The 20,838-nt window shown below is 43.5% G+C and overlaps 1 protein-coding gene across 4 annotated transcripts in view; it reads left to right on the top strand.

The window, feature by feature from the left end:
• The window catches only part of hspbap1 (hspb associated protein 1), a 171,149-nt gene that overhangs the window by 126,783 nt on the left and 23,528 nt on the right, over positions 1-20,838 (top strand). For 2 of the 4 annotated variants that reach the window (XM_069934805.1, XM_069934804.1), the window contains exon 6: positions 11,660-11,743. In XM_069934805.1, the coding sequence (XP_069790906.1) occupies positions 11,660-11,743 (84 nt within the window). Of the gene's footprint in view, positions 1-5,961; positions 7,056-10,953; positions 11,012-11,659; positions 11,744-20,838 lie in introns of those variants that run through there. The other 2 variants (XM_069934806.1, XM_069934807.1) reach the window with 2 other exon arrangements.

Here is a 20,838-nt window from a genome sequence, read left to right as displayed (position 1 = left end):
ATGGACTGCAACAGTGTAACTTTTATTAAATCCACTGTAATTTCATCATCACTTTCTGCCCTTTACAAAGTTTTAAAACTGTTATGTTTGCAAATGAACACAGTGAGTGTCAACCTAATCTCTGAATTGGAGCTTTAAATCCAAACCTTTCTGACTAAAGAGTGGGTAGTCATCAAGAAGCTTGGGAGATTTCAATACCTGGAATTTTTTTTTTAAGATGCTAAAATTTTTAGCTTTTAAAAATCATACGTCACAGGCAGCAGGGTTAGTGTAGCAGTTAGCGAAACACTGTTACAATGCCAGCGACCCAGATTCAAATCCAGAGCTCTATAACCATAACCATATAACCGTTTACAGCACGGAAACAGGCCATGTTGGCCCTTCAAGTCCGTACCGGTTCACTTGAACAACTCCACTAGCTCCTCCTCAAACTCCTGAGGCTCTCTGTGAGGAGTTAGTATGATTTCCTCCAGACTCTCTGATTTTCTCCCCCCCTTCAAAACGAGCGAGGATTTAAAGGTTAATTGGGTGTAATTGGGTAGCATGTGCTCATGGGCCAGAAGAGCCTGTTACTGTGCTGAATTTCTAAATTTAATTTTAATTTGTATCCTTGCTTTGTCACTTGCATTCTTCTCTTTTCCCCACAAACTCAACTCCATCTTTACATCCTTTTTTCAGATCTGTGACATTTTTGTTTTATTTATTCTGTATAGATTGCAGCTGTCAAATCTCGATGCTTAAATGAGCCAAAAGAATAATAATTTGAAGAGCATTGCCACAAAATAATTAATATTTGTGACAATACTGACACAAGCAATATTTCATTTCCTTCTAAGTAATTATGTCTGTTAATACTGTAATCAGCTCATTTACAGTGCTAGCTTAAAGTCGTGCTCAGAAAACAATATTACTCTCAACGAGAGTCACTGCTGTCATTGGAGTGAATCGTGGCAAACAAAACACATCAGCTGACTATTTTGTTTTAATCGCTCACTGTATACCCTGACTAACTGGTTCATTTGGTTGGATGGTCTCTCAACTTTGAATCTGAAGATTGATGATTAAAGTCATGCACCAGAGAACTAATTGCAGAAGGCAGACACAGCACAGAAACGACTATCAAACTTCTGTGCATCCACTGGTTGCCTCAGCTTGGTTTGGTCATTCGAGTGCTTAGGTGCACAAAAGGCTTGAGATAGCAAATCCATCACAAGTTCCAACCACCAGACATGTACTCCCCTCCTCTCTCTGCTTTCTGTTTGGTCCACTCTTTCTGGGACTCCTTTGTCCACTCATCCCTTCCCCCTAATCGCCCCCTTGGTACCTGCCCTTGTGACTGCAAGAAATATTGCACATGCCCACACATCTTTCCTTGCCACCATTTGGGACCCCAAACACTCAAGAGAAGCAACACTTCACTTATGAATAAATATTGTTTCATGAATATGAGAGTCTCAGATGGTTAGTGTGAGAGATGGCAGGAGTCTTTTATTGTATCCTTTGGTGCCAATTTTTGCCTCCCATACATAGGTGTGATTGGATACAGACTGGGAGATTGTTTCATTATGCACCTGTAATGGAGGATTAAAACCATGTACTCAGATGCTTTTTGCTTATGTGGAACTGACGACACTGGGTCCACACGCAGGTCACCTAACTTTCAGAACTAGCAGATGTAATTAAACTCAGCCATGGGGACTTATCTGAAGATACACTTTGAAATGGAATTCCACCGTGAGGCCCAGGGAAAGCAGCTGTCAAATACGACACTCTGAAATTGACGTATTGGTCACAACCTGTCTTGCTCAAGAAGTTTTAATGAGTCCTTGTATCTACGAGATAAACCAGGATATCATAGCATCCTGCTCCATAATAATTAATCTTCTAAATTGTAGAATAGTATGCTCAGCTTTGATTTTGACTGACAAATGTTAGAGGGAGTGGGTGCATGATTAATTGTTTTTGGGGTATAAAAGTCTGTGGTCCTGCTGCTGAAGTTTAGACTCTCCGAGGGGTGGGAACACCCCTTGTCAAGAAGGAAGAACAGCCAGAGTCCGAGCAACGTCCCGGTCGGGGGAGGTGGAGAAGCTGCTACCAGCGCCCTGACAACCTACTACAAGTGTGCAGTTGTTGCCTCGCTTCGGCAGTTGGGACCAGTCCAAGCGTTGATAAGTATAGTTGGGAAGGGCTTGCATATTGTAGTGTGAAATCAGCTTTTGAATTAGTAATAAACATTTGTATAAACTGAACTGCTCTCGGTGTGTGTGTCTATTTTCTTTCGGTAGCTAAAACACTGTGACCAATCTAAAATGAACAAAATGAGAGGTATAAGTTTACCCAAGACAATTGGCACTGCGAGCAGGATTGGTCTCAAGATGTTTCGCCGAAAGAAAGAGGTGAGCCCTGAGCAGTTCTTGATTCCTGGATGGACTTCCAAAGACGATGGGTTTGGCATGTTGGCCAATACCCTGTCTTTGTTGGGACCACCCATTAGTTGGGATGAGAAGTTAGACTCATCAAGTGCACCTCTGGGAGAGCGGGTTGCCACTCTCCTTCGAGAAAGTAAATTTCCTGATAAAAAGGGAATGCTGACGAATGGTTTTTGGTTGCTGGCCACAGCATTACGCCACTCCGTTCAGCGTGAAGCAGAATTAATTCAAAGAGAAGTAGAATCTCAGTGCAAAAGAAAGCAATTAGAGGAGGAGCTAGAAGTCCTGCGACAATGCTGTTCCATGATGAGCGAGATTGTTCGTACCAGTCAGGACAGAGCCAAAGAATGGGAAGATAAGCATGTCCAAATGATTTGCCGTAATATTAAACTCCGGCAGCAGCTCTGTGCAGATAAGGAAAGGCATGGAGTAGAACCCGATCCATATCGTATTCATGCCATGATAAGGAATGGTGACGATCCTGATGTAATTGAGGATTGGGATGGGAATATCTGGAATGACAATGGTAATAATGCAGATACTCCTCAGCATGTGTCTAACATACTACCCTCTCCATCTGCTGTTCATGCCCGCCCTATAAGGCAGCAGATTTCCCAAACAGACAGAAGGGGGGATGATGTAAGGGTAGAGATGGAAGGGATAGATACCCCGGTTTCCCATGTGGACCCAGGGGAAAATACCCAAACCCCTGCTTATGCTCTATGGCCTACTCCCTCTGTTGGATGGCCTCCACCTCCTCCCCTAGACTGGGTGGAGGACCCTGTGAGCCAAAGCGGGAACAGGGGTCGGAAGGAGTCAATGATCCGTGATTTCTCTGTAAAAGAACTGGCTGCCATTGGAGATCGATTTAGGCAAAAAGCAGGGGAACATCATCCCCAGCTGCTGAGTCCTCCTGGCCCAGCTGTGCTTTCTGCTCCCACTGCTGCTTCTATCGAGCTGGCTTCTCCTGCTCCAGTTACTCATGATGAGGTAAAACAATGGGTTAAACAGGCTCTTAAAGATAACAATAGCATGTGGTCCTGGAAGCCCCCGAACCCTTCTGAAGCCTGAAGGTGTGGGCAGGATTCCCGTGTCTATTCCATCGAGACACGGCGCACACACGGGGATCCGCGGCCCTACATACCATTAACAATTCACTGGGGTGGGGGTAATGATCGCCAATACTTGGCTTTGGTTGACACCGGTGCAGAGCACTCGGTGATTCCTGGTAACCCCGACCTCTGGAACGGACCCACATTTCGAATAGAAGGAATGGGAGGGGCAATCACCCTGGCAAAGGAAATAAAAGTCCGTGCCACGGTGGGTGATGGCCCTTCCCCCATATGGTTACATGCGTTGGTAGCTGCCACTGACGAGTGTATTCTGGGTATTAATATGTTGGCCGGTACAGCCCTTAATACTAGCCAAGGGGGGTTTGCATTCGGAATTCGGACTATTACAAAAAGATTAGTGGTGGGTCAGGCCAAGTGGGATCCCGTGGTGGTGCCACCCCCCTCAAAACCTGTATGCATTCCGCAATATCGCCTCCCTGGAGGGCAGGAGGAGATTACCGCCACCATTGATGCTTTGAAAGAAGAAGGGGTAGTGAGGCCTGCAACGTCGCCCTTCAATAGCCCTGTTTGGCCTATCCAGAAGCCGGACGGCTCCTGGAGAATGACAGTTGATTATCGTTTTTTGAACAAACATGCCCCACCACTTGCTTCAGCAGTTCCGGACATTGTCACCCTTATTGAAAACATTGCTACTGGGAACTCAGGAACATGGTATGCTGTTATTGATCTCGCTAACGCCTTCTTCAGTATTCTTATAGCTGAGGACTCACAGGATCAGTTCGCCTTTACCTGGAAGGGGCGCCAGTATACCTTCACCCATCTTCCAGTATCGCCTTCCCTCTCAATTCACCATTATATTGATGATGTGGCCTCCTGGAGCCTCTGGCAGAAACAAGAGGGTCGCCGAGTCCCACTAGGATTCTGGTCACGTACCATGCCTGAGGCTGCCACTCGTTATTCTGTTTTTGAACAACAGTTACTAGCCTGTTACTGGGCCCTGCTAGAGACTGAAAGAATGACAGGTGATGCAGATGTTCAATTGCGACCTGCACTTCCTATAATGAATTGGGTCCTGGCTAATGATGCTAATCTAAAGATCGGGCGGGCTCAGCAGTCTTCTATTGTTAAATGGAAGTGGTATATTCAGAGTCGTGCGACCAGAGGGCCTGAAGGGGTGGGCCACATACACGAACAGGTGGCTTACCATCCTAGGTCAGGAACTCAGTTATCGGAGGAGGGGGATGGTGGCTCCAGTCAGTATGCTGAGTTGAAGGCAGTCACTTTACCACTAGATCCCCATGATCACCCTCTTCGCCTGTTTACTGATTCCTGGGCTTTGGCTAATGGACTTGTGGTATGGATGCCTGATTTGCAAAAGAACAACTGGATGATACATGATCGCCCAGTATGGGGCAAAGAGTTGTGGCAGCTGTTGTGGGATGCTTCCCACCATCGTGAGATAACCGTTTATCACGTTGATGCCCATACCAATATGGCGACTAACATGGCTCAACATAATGCAGTAGCAGATCAGCTTGCCACTATCAGCTGTGCTGATACCGTCCCCCTGGCTCGATGGGCACATGAACAGAGTGGTCATTTGGGGGAGAAGGGATCAGCTATGTGGTCCCGTACACATGCTTTATCCATCCATAAGGATGATGTCCGCATGGTCATATGTACATGCCCAGAATGTCAGCTTGTGAAGTTCCATACCGTTCCACCTGGTCCGCATGGCCGAATAAAACGGGGTGCTCACTCAGCTGCGGTCTGGCAAATTGATTACATAGGCCCCATGCTGGACTGCATGGGTAAATATTACGTCCTAGTAATGGTTGACACCTTTTCGGGCCTGGTTTTTACTTTTCCCACCAAGACGGCTGACCAAGCTAGCACTATCCAAGGACAAAACCATTTGATTTATCGTTATGATGTTCCAGAGGAGATTCACTCTGATAATGGCTCGCACTTCTCCAGGAAAGCAATCTGTGATTGGGCAAATGACAACGGTATTTTAAGGGTCCACCATATTCCTTATTACCCGCAGGCTGCCGGGTTAGTTGAACAAATGAACGGCTTACTGAAGGAACAAATTCATTTGTTAACATCACTGGGGACCCAGAAGGGATGGTGCCATGTGCTGCAGCAGGCAGTCGACAATTTGAATCATCGCCCTTTAAAAGGAGGTACATCTTTCCACCGACTTCTTCACGCTCCTGAATTACAGCCTATTCCAGAGGAAAAACAGTCATTGCCCCCGATTCCCGAACTAGAGAATGTTGGACAAAAGGTATGGGTGGCACCACCAGGTAGTGGCCCTCCTGTAAAAGGGGAAATAGTGACACCTGCCCAGGGTAACACTCGGTGGGTAGCTATTGAGGGACAGGATGATTTAGTCTGTTTAAACACTGAACGCTTATGGTATCGTGAGTGACATGTGTCAGGCTTCTTTGTTCCAGGTTCTCCATTTTACACTCCTGGTGATCTGGCTTAACAGCTGCTTTGATGCCAGCAATTGGATTTGTAATGTCGAGGACGTTCCAAGGGAGTTCCCCGTGGGAAACACGGTCCGATGCATTACACCAAGGAAGTCCTCGGTCACCAGCCTCAAGTGCAGCTTATATAAATATGTTATTGTTCAGCATGTTTCAAAATCTGTTCGTGAGCTCCAGTATCTGGGTATTGTGGCCAACAAGGATAATTTGAGCCTTGGTTGGAATCCTTTCTCATGGCTAACTGCTACATTTGGGGGAGTGGGCCACACTATCCTCCGTTGGTTGCTCGCGTCATTGCTTATCTTTGTAATTGTTGTTTTTATTTCTCTTTTTTCGCTCCCTCTGTACTCAAATACTGGTTAGGCCTCGCAAATGACAGATTGTGACCAAGGGGTGGAATGTAATGGAGGATTAAAACCATGTACTCAGATGCTTTTTGCTTATGTGGAACTGACGACACTGGGTCCACACGCAGGTCACCTAACTTTCAGAACTAGCAGATGTAATTAAACTCAGCCATGGGGACTTATCTGAAGATACACTTTGAAATGGAATTCCACCGTGAGGCCCAGGGAAAGCAGCTGTCAAATACGACACTCTGAAATTGACGTATTGGTCACAACCTGTCTTGCTCAAGAAGTTTTAATGAGTCCTTGTATCTACGAGATAAACCAGGATATCATAGCATCCTGCTCCATAATAATTAATCTTCTAAATTGTAGAATAGTATGCTCAGCTTTGATTTTGACTGACAAATGTTAGAGGGAGTGGGTGCATGATTAATTGTTTTTGGGGTATAAAAGTCTGTGGTCCTGCTGCTGAAGTTTAGACTCTCCGAGGGGTGGGAACACCCCTTGTCAAGAAGGAAGAACAGCCAGAGTCCGAGCAACGTCCCGGTCGGGGGAGGTGGAGAAGCTGCTACCAGCGCCCTGACAACCTACTACAAGTGTGCAGTTGTTGCCTCGCTTCGGCAGTTGGGACCAGTCCAAGCGTTGATAAGTATAGTTGGGAAGGGCTTGCATATTGTAGTGTGAAATCAGCTTTTGAATTAGTAATAAACATTTGTATAAACTGAACTGCTCTCGGTGTGTGTGTCTATTTTCTTTCGGTAGCTAAAACACTGTGACCAATCTAAAATGAACAAAATGAGAGGTATAAGTTTACCCAAGACAGCACCTTTGCTCTATCTCCTGCAATAGCAAGGACCTCCCAGTAACCAACCATTTCAATTCCACACCCCATTGCCACAATGATATGCCTCTTCACTGCCAAACTAATGCTACCTATAAATTGGAGGAACAACATGTTATATTCTCTCTGGGCACTCTCCAACCAGACAGCATTAACATTGATGTCTCCATTTTCTATTAGACCCCCCGCCCCAAGTCTCTCTGTACCTCTATCCTCTGTCTCCTTTCCTTTTGTTCCCCATTCCATTCCCTCTCCTATCAGAGAAATACCCTCTCCCCATCATCTCAATTTTTTTTCTCTTCTACTTTCCCACCTGTATTCACCATTAACCTCTTACCTGTTAGTCTGTGTTCCTCCCCCTGCCCCTTCCTCTCTCCTCTCCTACCACCTTCCCCTAATCCCCACTTCTTTATTCAGACGCCTGCCTATATTTTGTTTATAGGATCATAGAACATCACAGCTCAGAAACAGGCCCTTCAGCCCTGAAAGTTAATGCCAAACTACTTTTATGTCTAGTCCCATTGATCTGCATCTAGTCCATAGCTTTCCATATCCCTTCCATCCATGTACTTGTCCAAATTCTTCTTAAATGTTAAAATTGAGTCTGCATTCACCACTTTAGCTGTTAGCTCATTTCATACTCCCTGACTAACTGGTTCAGTTGGTTGGTTGGTCTCTCAACTTTGAATCTGAAGATCGATGATCATTTCATAATCTGTGTGAAGTTTTCCTTAATGTTCCCCCTAAACTTTACCCATTTCACCCTGAAGCTATGTCCTCTGGTTTGTATCTCACCTACCCTCAGTAAAAAAAAGCCTACCTATATTTACTCTGTCTGTACCTTTCACAATTTTAAATAACTCTATCAAGAAACCCTTCATTCTTCTTCACTCCATGGAAACAAAAAGTCCTAACCTGTTTAACCTTTCCCTGTAACTTAGTTCCTGAAGTCCAGGCTACATCATGGTAAATCTGCACTTTTTCATTCTTATTGATAAAGACCCCAGGCCCAAAATGTTGGTTATCCTTTACTTTCTATGGATGGTGCATGACCTGCTGAGTGTCTCTAATACATTGGTGTATCGCACTTGAACCTAGCATCTGGAGACTTTCTTGTTTGACAAGTTCTGAATCTCTACATCTATGATGCACTGCCTCAGGAAGCAGCCAATATTATAAAGAATTCCTTTAATCCTAGACACAACCTCTTCTTGCTGCTACCTCAGGTAGAAGGCTCAGAATCCTGAGGATCAGCACCTCTAGGTTCACGGACAGTTTCTTTCCAACAGTTATCAGGTTCTTGAATCACCCTTTTTTACACTAATCATGAATTGCACAAACACCACTCTTGCAAAGTCATTTTTCTGCATGAGGATAACTCAATTTTTATTGTCTATCTTTTGTATTTATTTTCTATTTTAATTCAGTTATGTATTGTAGTCATTCTTTTACAAAGTACCTGTTTGGCTGCAGAAAGTAAAAGTTTCATTATAAAGTCATTAAACCTTGTCATATGCTCATTAAATATTCATCTATCCTCATCTCATTTACAAGCACTTGGTTTAGCATTTTATATATTATGCAATTGAAATGCTTGTCTAGATGCTTTTTAAATGTTTTGAAATTACCTGTGTTCACACCCCATCAGGTAGTGCGTTACAAATTACAACCACCCTCTGGGCGAGAAAGTTCTTCAAATTCCCAGTGGAGTACTGAGGAATCTTTGCAGTATCAGCTGGTGCCATCTTACAAATGAGACTTTAAACTGTGGCACCGTGTGCTCTCCTATATGGTCGCAGCACTCATCCGAAGAAGTGCAGGAAATTATCTCTGTGGGAAGAAGTTATATGTTTCCTTCCACCAAAATCATTGCAGTCATTAACACTGGTGTTGTGCGAACTTCCTGTGTGCATATTTTCTGTCAGGTTTTCTACATTGACTGGAAAAAGTTGCAGGGCATCCTAAAGGGATGAGAATGGCTTGAGTAATCTTCAAGTCTGGAAAAGATCTCAGATTTATTGTCAGAATGCATACATGGCATCACATACATCCCTGAGATTCTTTTTCCTGCGGGCCAGGCAGAATTACCACTTACTGGTAGTGCAAAAAAAAAACTGTACACAATGTACACATAAACAAATGTAAACAATTGTATAATACAGGGTGGGGGGGGGGGGGGAAACAAAGTTTAAAAGGAAGAGTCCTTAAATGAGCCCCTGATTGAGTTTGTTGTTGAGGAGTCTGATGGTGGAGGGGTAGCAGCTGTTCCTGAACCTGGTGGTACAGCTCCTGTGGCACCTATACCTCTTTCTTGATGGTAGCAGTGAGAACAGAGCATGTGCTGAGTCGTGTGTATCCTTGATGTTTGTTGCTTCTCTCCAAAGGCAGCATTCTATGTAGTTGTTCTCGTGAGAAGGAAAGGATTTGCTTGCAATGTCCTGGGCTGTGTCCACTACCTTTTGCAGGGCTTTATGCTCAGGGGTATTCGAGTCTCTATACCATACCAGACAAAAGGGTTTACACCTGAAATAACTTTGCAGTCAAGCAGCCAAAAAAAAAATCTGCAGATGCTGAGGCCTAGTGCAGTGCACAGAAGTGCTGGAGAAATTTAGAAGGTCAAACAGTAGCCATAGGAAGAGAAAGGCAATCATTTCATGCCTGGGCCCTTGTTCAGGAGTGCTGAAAATCAGTCAGACAGCTCAATACAAAGGGAGGGGGGTAGCAGGTAACACAAGCCAACAGGTAAGAAGTAAAAGGTGGAAGGATAGGAAGGAAAGAAAGAAAGAAAGAAACTGAGAAATCATGGGGGGAGAGGACAGAAGATTAAGAAGGGTAGCTTTCTGATAGAAGAAGGTAGGTGGGGGGGGGGGGTCGTGGCTGGTGGAAGGGAGACAAAGGGATGAGGGAAAGATCTAGTTTGTCTTCTGAAATAAAGACTGATCAAGGAGAGGGTTACCAGATATGGACCAAGTGAATTTTATGTTGGGGTGGAAGTTGACAGCAAAGTGATTAAAGTTAACAAGCTTATCAGGATGCAAGTGTAGTTGTCATTGTAATGGAGAAAGAGTGGCTGACCATTTCTCCCCATGGATGCTGTCTGACATTGAGTTCCTCCTTTGTTTGCTCAGGATTCCAGCATCTGGAATTTTTGTGTTTCTCGTAAATTCAGTTCTCTTCTTTAATTGTTTGAGGGATAATAGATGAGGTCAAAACTGATTGGCCTGATTTTAAATGAGACCACAAAACAGACAGCAGCTTTTTAAAATGGATCGATATTCCAGGCAAACTAGTTTTATTTTATTGCATTCACTGTGCGTGTAACAAAGATATAACCTGGCTTGTTCATTTTGAGTTGGAAATTCGTAAACTGTCGGGTGTTAATTGGACACAAATTTTTTTAAAGTTTAATTAAATTACCCAACACTTAACAGGAATACAATTAGATAGTAAATGAAGCTGAGCCAAAAGAAGCTGTGAGGGCAGATGACCAAAAAAAAACTGAATGTAGAAAGCTGCAGTTGAAGTCACTGGTGTGCACTGGACAGATTTGGAGACTCTGAAGGAAGTTGAACCTGTGGATTTGCACAAGAAAGCAAAGTTCTTCAATGATTTTACACCTGGAGAAAGTTGTAGAAACTGCAGCTGCTGAAATCTTAAGAGAAACTGAAGAGACTTAGCAGGTCAGCCAGTATCTTGGGTTGGTCAACATTTGCACTTTAAGGATTCCTATCTTGAATGTTGACTGATCATTTTTCTCTTGCTAAGCCCTTCCAGAGACTGGAGCCAGGAAGAAGTGAGACCTCGGAGGAATATGGACATGAGGGTGAATATTTGAAGACTGAATTTTGCCAGACTGGGAACCTATGTAATTTGAGATAGACAGGGGAGAAAAGTGAACAAGATTGTCCATGTTAATACAGCCAGCAGAGATTGGATTGGTTGTTAGAGTGGAAGATGCATAGCCAAAAGCTAGGATGTTTCAGATCAGAGGGAAGATTTTTTTTTTAACCAGACAATGGTTAGAATCAGAAATGCATTGACAGAGTGGGTGGTGGTGACAAGTACTCTCTCAACTTTTAGGTTGTATCTGGATAAGCACCTACCTAAAGACAATAGACAATATCCTGGTAAATAGGATTGATGTAGATGGGTAATTGTAGTCAACGTGAACATGGTGTGTCACAAGGCCTATTCCTGCATGTAACAAATGAGAGGATATTGAGTAGTTAAAAAAGAATAAAGGGATCTTGGAAGGTATGGGCACTGATACTTAAAGGTTGCAGAAAAGCTCAATGGTCATCCAGAACTATTTTGGAGGCCAAAATGTGGGAGATATTTTGTTTGGTCTCATAAGAATAATAATAAGCGATTAGTATGCATTTGTAATCAGTGAAGCAATTATGAAATTATGCTGATATATCTCACAGTGGATTTATTTCGGCTGATGACATTTTTTGCTTTCTCTTGGTAGGTCCTGTTTGTTCCCAGACATTGGTGGCACTATGTGGAATCCTTGGATCCTGTCACCATCAGCATTAACTCATGGATTGAACTGGTAAAATATTTTACCTGCTTTTGAACATGAAAATCAACTGCAAAACTGTGTGCAAGCTTCATATGTAAAATCATCATTCTTTCTCCTTCCCCTAGTTATCAGCAGTGCTCAATTAACCCCTCCCTTCTCAATGATGGTTGGATTTCATGTACACACTAGCCGATCTCCACATTATAAATGCCTAACTTTGACATTCTTACATATGAGCGAGTTCCCTTTAATAATATTAAATTCACACATCCGACTTGTGTATATATATATATATTTGTTCCTACGAGTGGCATAGCAGTTAGCACGATGCCATTAGAGCATCAGAGACCCAGGTTCAAATCCAGCACTGTCTGTAAGGAGTTTGTACCTTCTCCCTGTGTCTGTGTTGGTTTTCCCCCGGCTCTCCAGTTTCCTCCCATCCTTTAAAGTAGTGGCTCTCAACCTTTTTCTTTCCACTCACATACCACTTTAAGTATTCCCTATGCCATAGGTGCTCTGTGATTAGTAAGGGATTACTGTATGTGAGTGGAAGGAAAAAGTTTGAAAACCACTGTTTTATTTGTACCTAATTGACTTGTTATATGCACAGTTTCCTAACTCCAAAGGAAATAGGCCAATGACAATTTTTCTCAAGCAAAATATTTCAGTAACAATTGGGTCTAGAGCAGTGATTCTCAACCTTCCCTTTCTACTCACATATCACCTCAAGTAATCCCTTACTAATCACAGTACACCAATGGCATAGGGATTACTTAAAAAGGTATGTGAGTGGAAAGGAAAAGGTTGAGAACCACTGCTTAAAACTTACAGGTTTGTCGGCTAATTGGCTGTAATTGAGCAGCACAGGTTTAAATGGCCAGAATCAACTTCTACCAAGTTATAAATAAAATTTAAAGTTAAAATTTTCACTCTCCATCTGATAATTGTTCCTTCTTTTATGTCTTATGTGCTTTTGATACCATTCATTACAATACTGTGGAGATATGATAACCATATTGAGTGAACTTTGTATATTTTCCAACTTGGCTTGGATTATCAGAAGCAAGATGTTGCAGATGCAGATGGTCTGAAATTAAATCTGAAAATCAGGTAGCATTTAGAAAGAGAAATACTTTCTCCTTTCAGATGCTAGGTCATTTTACCTGGAATGTTCTTTCCAAATCTCTCTTCACAGATGGTGCCTGGCCTGCTGAAAATTTCCAACATTTAGTTTTTACTTCATTGTGCTATTTGTGCATGTTATGTTCCCAGAAGTGATCCCTTTTAAATAAATCTCAAACCAAGTCCACTTTTCCCTCTGGATTGAAATAAAGAAATTTATAGCAACAGATGAAAGATAGACAAGCAAGTTCCTCTGCTTCTCATCGGTACTTAGCACTCATTGTCACCACAATCTGGTCATTAACAGATGTATGTGGAACCTTGCTGGGCACTTCTTTGAATCATAACTGAATTTCAAAACTGCCTCAAGGATTGCAAAACACTTTAGAACTTTGTGAAAACTGCTGTATACATGAAAGTTTTTTTTTAATCCCTTCCTCCATTGTGGACAGTGTGCTGAGTCTTTTCGTGAGAAAGCTGCTGATATTTTCCCATTAATGCTTTTACTACTGATTGGTAGTACTGGAACTGGACCAGCAGAAATATCCTCCATATTCCAGCATTTGCAGTCTTTTTCGTCACAAGCAGATTTATATAACTGGTGCTATTAATTGGACAATTCTGTTTCTGTGTATAAATCAGTCTTTTCATTTGAGGAATTTTCAGACATGAGAGTGAATTTGCAATAATGTAGCCCTACCAATAAGCCAAAGACTCCAAAGTTCCTTTATTGTCATGTAATAAAACAGGTGTCATATTACACAAAATTTGCTTTATTCACCATCAGCAGAAATTGCTGGGTGCCTCTTATAGTCAGAGAAAAAGAAGCAAAAGAGAGTCACTAAGTGTCCATGAAATCATCTCCAGCCTCCACCACCACATGAACTCCAGTCCAAACCATTGACAACATGAGCTCCAAATCCAATTCTCCAACATGATCAGGATGCCTCCAGCACCCTTGACGCCTTCTCACCTCCCTGTTCTGATAGCTGGTATCCCCTTCAGGTAGTCACCAGCAGCCTGCAGCCTACATGGGCTCCTTGCTTCAAGTCACCAACAGCGACTCACTGGTCTGCCGCAGTGTAGACCATCCAATGAGTTGTCTCCTCTGCTTCCGCTTCTCAAATAGAGGGTGGTCGCCACTTTACTGGTGTGCTGCGCCAGTTTCTCTGCCTCTCTGGAGTCTGCAACCCATCATGGCTCCTATCAATCATAGGTGTTGTCATCTTGGGCAAGTCCCCACAATCGCTGGTTTTTAAAATAAACCACCATCGGCTCCTTTAACAGGCTGTTTAAAGCCTGTAAAGAGCCAGCAGCGGTCTGACAGGGTGGTAGAACCCTGCGGAGGAGTACTGTGTTTCCTCTCCTTTCTTTCACTACGCGGGTCCACAACAGCGGCATCACTGCCATTACTGCAGCTTCAAGGGTGCCGCCATTTTTTTGTATATTGTAATAAGTACCGACACACAGCGGAAGAACTTTCTTTTATCTAGTTAAGGCAACCTATCCTTAAGTAAAACAGTGTGTGCAAAATAAAACTAAATCACTGTGATGGGAATGTTATGGGGTGGCAGGTTGTGCATGGTGGTTAGATGTCTGTAAAGAATTTTTACATTCTCTCCATTAACTATGTGGGTTTTCTCTGGGTGCTCCAGTTTCCTACCACCCTCCAAAAAGGTACAGGATTGGTAGGTTAATTAGGTGTAATTGGGCGGCACGGTTTTCATGGGTCGAAGAATCTTCTACCATGTTGTATATTTAAATTAAAAGTTGTTTTACTTTTGAGAGAACTAATCAATCGTCTGATAACCCCAAGAAAGAAACTTTTCTTGTATATGATGATGCTTTCTCAATTCATGTATTTTCTGCCAAACCATCTTGGGCAATATTGGGCAGCTAACTGAAAACTTCAATGAGGTTTCAACCAGCTACATCAGTAAAATAGTTTGAAGTTTCTCTCACTGATGGAGAGCTGTGGCATGTGAAAAGGTCAGGAACATGGAATAGGAAAAGAGGAACATATGTAGAAACAGAGAATTGAAGCTTGGAGGGAGAGATTCCTGGAGAAACTTGTGTGGAGGTGGTTGAGAGAATAAAGACAGGAGGAGGTTAGGAAGTTTTTTTTATGAGTAAGACCACACAGACTGATAGATTCAAATGGAGAGATGGTCAGGTGATAGAGTAACCATGGGAAGGGTTGGGAGCAAAATGAATATGGTAGGTAGGGCTCATGTGTTTAAGACATGTCTGTTGGTGCACACAACAATTCATATACCAGTACAGGTATGTGTAATACATGGGACAAACCTTGTTTCCAATTGTTCCTTGCCACTAATGAGCTCATGGGGCCTGGAGTGCAACAGATGCCCAGTATGTAAAGAAGTCACACGTAGACATCATCTATTCCTTGATCTGAAGTTTGGGCAATCCAGACTCTCGTGGACAAACCCAACGAGTGACATGAGCATCACTCTGCTGTTATACTTTAGGAACTTCAGTGCATCCATGCTGACATCACCAACCTAAGAGCAACGCGACGGGCAGTAGATTGTCAGCTTCCTCCTGAAACCTTACTATCAGAAATAACTCTCAGCCAATTCACGCCACCTCATATCCAGAAACAGCAGAGATCTCTGGATGCAGCAAATACTCAGATACCAGTCCATATCTCATCTGAGATATTAGAGACTAGCACTCCAGGATGAGATTCACGTCTCAACCAAATGGAGTTAAATAGCAGGAAAAGTGTCCAGTTGTGTCCTGTTTACAAAAAGAAACACAGGGCAAATCCAGTCCAGTTAATTACCAACCAATCATCAGGTGATGAAAGGAATCATCAGTGCTATCAAGCAACACGTGCTCTTGACTAACTTGCCCACTGAACTCCAGTTTGGTTTTGCTGGAGTCTCTCTCTTGAAGGACTTAGTCCATGCATGGACCCAGAGGGAAGTGAGAGAGAGTGCATTCATTACCATTGAACAAAACCTCTATCTAACCAGCATGATGTGCTGACCAGTATCATCATTCAGGTGCCTTGCCGTTCGATGTGCACCATCATGTCTCTCCATCCATCACGATCTCTGACCCCTCCAAATTGTAGTTGCCTCCCCTGTTATTCTTCGGTGAAGGCTGCATCTTTGAACTGAGACTGTAGTTGATGTTGAGTTCATGATTATACAAGGGAAAAAATTCTGAAGTGGTTTCCTGTTGCCTTCTTCAGTTGCAGTGTCCATACTGAACAGGTAACCCTGGCCATTGATCAGCAGATTCATCTTCTCTGTGTTTTTAGTTTTACAATCATAAATTCCAATTTGTGGAATCTGCTTGTAAATACCATCCACATCTGCAAACCATTACTTCACGTGACCCTGATTGGGAGGCTAAACAAGTACTACACCTTGTCCAAGAGTGACCCGTAGGCATTCAGATGGAGGGAGCAACTTACACCTCCTTTTGCTAAGCAATTGCACAGCACCGACACCAGGCTGACCTATATAAACCTACTTTAAAAAAACTAAATCTTCCCTACCTCATAACCCTCTATTTTTCTTTCATCTATACATCTGTCTAAGAGTCTTTTAAATGCCCCTAATGTTGCAGCCTCCAACACTATCCCTGGCAATGCATTCCAGGCACCTACTATGCCCTTGTGTAAAAAAAAAACACTCACTTATTCCTGATGTCTCCCTTAAAATTACCTCTCCTCATCTTGTGCAGATGTCCACTGGTACAGATATCCTCTGATTCTCTTCCTGACTCTCGTCCCATGAAAGCGGTGCTGGCTGTCCACCCTATTGATGTCTTTCATAACTTGTAGACTTCTCTATTAAGTCACCTCTCATCCTTCTTTACTCCAAAGGGAAAACCCCTAGCTCTGCAAATCTCACAAGATGTATTTTCCAATCCTGGCAATATCCTGGTACTGTATATCTCTTCTGCACCCTCTCCATAGCTTCCACATACTTTCTGTAATGAGATGACCACAACTGAATGCAATATTCCAAGTGTGGTTTTCTGAAATACTCCTCAGACTCCTCAACCTTCAGAATCAGATGCATATGGCTGGTTAATGTTGCATCTGATTCTGTATTTGAGAGCTGGAATGTCACGAGGTTAACTCCATCCCCCGGCACCAAAATTCTTCAGCACTACTAAGATTATCTGTCAAAACACCCAACTGAGAACTAAGAATGGAGGAGAGATAATCAAGCCACTTCTAGAAGAATGCAGGAAACAGCATTTTTTTAACATTTAAATTTAGACATATAGCACGGTAACAGATCATTTCAGCCCAAGAGCCTGTGCTGCCAATTACACCACACTCTCGGTAAGTTTCGAACAGTGGGAGGTAATTGGAACCCCTGGCGAAAACCCACTCAGACTCGGGGAGAACGTACAAATTCCTTATAGACATCGTAGGATTCGAACATCATTCCCAATTGCTGGCGCTGTAACAGTGTTGCGCTAAACACTTCGCTAGCCATGCCACCCATAAAATTAATTACTGCATTGGTCTTGTCCTTGCCCCCCACCAACCTCTGCATCCAATAAACAATCTCAGCCTTTTCCGTCAACTCCAAAGCAATCCTACCACCAGTCACCTCCTTCCCTTTCCCCTCCCTATTTTTGTGCTTTTCTTGGGGGACTGCTCCTTTCAAGACTTCCTAGTCCAATCATCCCTCCACATCCATCCCCCCCCCCATTCCCTGGCACTTCCCTCTGCAACTGAAGGGAAAGTAATATTTTTCCCTTCACTCATTCACCCACTCCCTCATCTCCAACCAAGGACTTTGGCAGCCCTTCTAGGTGAGGCAATTATTCACCTGCACCTCTTCCATATCCATGGTCTCATGTACTGCCTGACTAAAACTATCTGCAAATTTGAGGAACAACACCTCATCTTCCGACTGGGCAACCTCCAATGAGATGGCATTAATATCAACTTATCTGGCTTTTGTTAAACCCCCTCCCCCACTTCTTTCTCCCATCCCCTTCCCCCGTTCTGTCTTTCTCTCTTTTCCCTGACTCCTTTCACACAGACATAATCAATTCTCATCTCTCCCCTTATCCAATGAACACCTTTTGTTGGTCTGGACTCCTCCCCCAGCCGGCACAGTCTGCATTTGAGATTTTCTGTTTTTTGCTCATTTTGCTTACTCTTTGTAGAAGAGCTCAGGCCCGAAACAGCAGCAATATATCTTTGTCTCCTCTGGATGGTGAAAGACCAGCTGAGCTCCTCCAGCATTTCGGTGTGTTTTTACTACAGTCACAGTGTCTGCAGACTTTTGTTTTTCACCGCCTCCATCCTGATCCATCTAATTTGGACCTCATTATAATGGCCTCCACCTAAGTGTAGACTACGTGACTATTTTGCAGGACATCTATGCTCTGACCGCAATAGCCATCTTGAGCTACTGGTTGCAATTTATTTTAACTCTACATTCCCTCACCAACCTAAATTCATCATCATACAGCACAGAATGGGCCTTTTGGCTCAATGCACCTATGCTGATCACATAGTTGTTCTGGGATCATCTCGCTTGGTTTTGGTTCATATCCTTCTAAACCTTTCATATCCACATAACTGCCCAAATGCCATTTGAATACCATAATTATACCCACTTCTCTAGCTTCCTCTGGCAGCTCTTTCCAGATGCAGACAACCCTCTAGCTGAAAAGGTTGACTCCCTTAAAATCCCTTTTTTTATTTCCCACTTCATATTAAAGCCAATGTCCTCTAATTCAAGAATTACCTCCCCTTGGAAGTTCTAGGGCTGCCTACCTTAAAAAGTTTGAAAATAGTCTCTCTTGGAATCACCCATCAGAGGCCTCATCAAACAGAAATGGAATGGAAGCAAGTCATCCTCAACCCCAAGGGAATACTAAAGAAGAAAATAATTGGCAAACACGAAGCAAACTTAAACCTATGAGACCATTCAAATGTATTTGGCAGCCAAGTGGATCCCCAGAGTAAGGTGAAGTATGCATGGGAAAATGGACTGAGTGTCTAATTGTGCATGTGCCAGAACATGGCTAGATTTTAATAAACATATTCGGCAGAAAAGGAAAATAAGAAATGTGCACCACACTCAGCCAAAGGAAGCTGACTTCAGGGCAGTGTAAAATTTGATGCGGCTGTAATTCTGCTAAAATGATACACAAGTCTCTTGAAAGACTGTTCACTGATTAACCCCCCCCACAGGGAACCCTTCATGCTGCTGCTCTTCCTTTGCTATATTGAAGACCGATGACGTGGTGTCACTTAATTCACAAATAATACAGATCTGATGTCAGAACCAGGATGAGACAATTTAGCAGCACAAAGAATAGAATTTAGAAGAGTACAGGAACGGACCCTATGGCCCACTATGCCTGCTCTGAGCACAATGCCAAATTTAACTAAACCGGAGCACCAGGAGGAAATCCACGCAGTCATGGGGAGAACATACAGACAGCAGTGGATTTGAATCCGGATTGTTTGTGCTGTAATAGCATTGTACTAGTCAAAGAGCCAGCTCTTCAGCGCTTGACATCCTGCTTTGCGGAAACTGCCAAAATGTTTGGCCTGGAGGTCAGCCTGAAGAAAACTGAGGTCCTCCATCAGCCAGCTCCCCACCATGACTACCAGCCCCCCCACATCTCCATCGGGCACACAAAACTCAAAACGGTCAACCAGTTTACCTATCTCGGCTGCACCATTTCATCAGATGCAAGGATCGACAATGAGATAGACAACAGACTCGCCAAGGCAAATAGTGCCTTTGGAAGACTACACAAAAGAGTCTGGAAAAACAACCAACTGAAAAACCTCACAAAGATAAGCGTATACAGAGCCGTTGTCATACCCACACTCCTGTTCGGCTCCGAATCATGGGTCCTCTACCGGCATCACCTACAGCTCCTAGAACACTTCCACCAGCGTTGTCTCCGCTCCATCCTCAACATCCATTGGAGCGCTTTCATCCCTAACGTCGAAGTACTCGAGATGGCAGAGGTCGACAGCATCGAGTCCATGCTGCTGAAGATCCAGCTGCGCTGGATGGGTCACGTCTCCAGAATGGAGGACCATCGCCTTCCCAAGATCGTGTTATATGGCGAGCTCTCCACTGGCCACCGTGACAGAGGTGCACCAAAGAAAAGGTACAAGGACTGCCTAAAGAAATCTCTTGGTGCCTGCCACATTGACCACAGCCAGTGGGCTGATATCGCCTCAAACCGTGCATCTTGGCGCCTCACAGTTTGGCGGGCAGCAACCTCCTTTGAAGAAGACCGCAGAGCCCACCTCACTGACAAAAGGCAAAGGAGGAAAAACCCAACACCCAACCCCAACCAACCAATTTTCCCCTGCAGCCGCTGCAACCGTGCCTGCCTGTCCCGCATCGGACTTGTCAGCCACAAACGAGCCTGCAGCTGACGTGGACTTTTACCCCCTCCATAAATCTTCGTCCGCGAAGCCAAGCCAAAGAGAGTCAAATAGTACAATGTATGAAGAAAGCACAAAAACATAGTGCTTTTCTCCTAGGAATGGAGAAAAGTATAGTTATAAAAGACAAGTAAAAGATTATGACTTTGCACTATGTGAGGTCCATTCAAGGGTCTGATAACACCAAGAAAGAAACTCCTTGAATCTGGAACTTTGTGTTCTCAATTATGTGTTCATTCTGCCCAACAAAAGAGATTGAATCCTTGAATAATTTTACTGCTCTCCCAAGACAGGTATGGAGAGAGTCAATGGAGGGGAGGTGTATTTGCATGATAGCCTGAGCTATGTTTACCACTTTCTGCACTGTATTGTGCCCTTGGGCAGAGCAGCTCCCATACCAGACTGTGAAGCATCTGATCAGGATACTTTCTGTGGTGCACCTGTTGAATAGAGATTTTGGAGATATTCCTCAGACTTCTAAGAATGTTGAAATTTTTGGTGCACTTAGTTGCAACATCAAAGTGGTTGGACAAGAACAGATTGTTGGTGATATGTAATCCAAAGAACTTCAGACTCTTCA

This window comes from Narcine bancroftii, chromosome 4, assembly GCF_036971445.1.
Source record: "Narcine bancroftii isolate sNarBan1 chromosome 4, sNarBan1.hap1, whole genome shotgun sequence".
Classification (NCBI taxonomy): Eukaryota; Metazoa; Chordata; class Chondrichthyes; order Torpediniformes; family Narcinidae; genus Narcine; species Narcine bancroftii.
The sequence above is the reverse complement of the archived record's forward strand: the minus strand, read 5'-3'. Positions and strand labels throughout refer to the sequence as shown.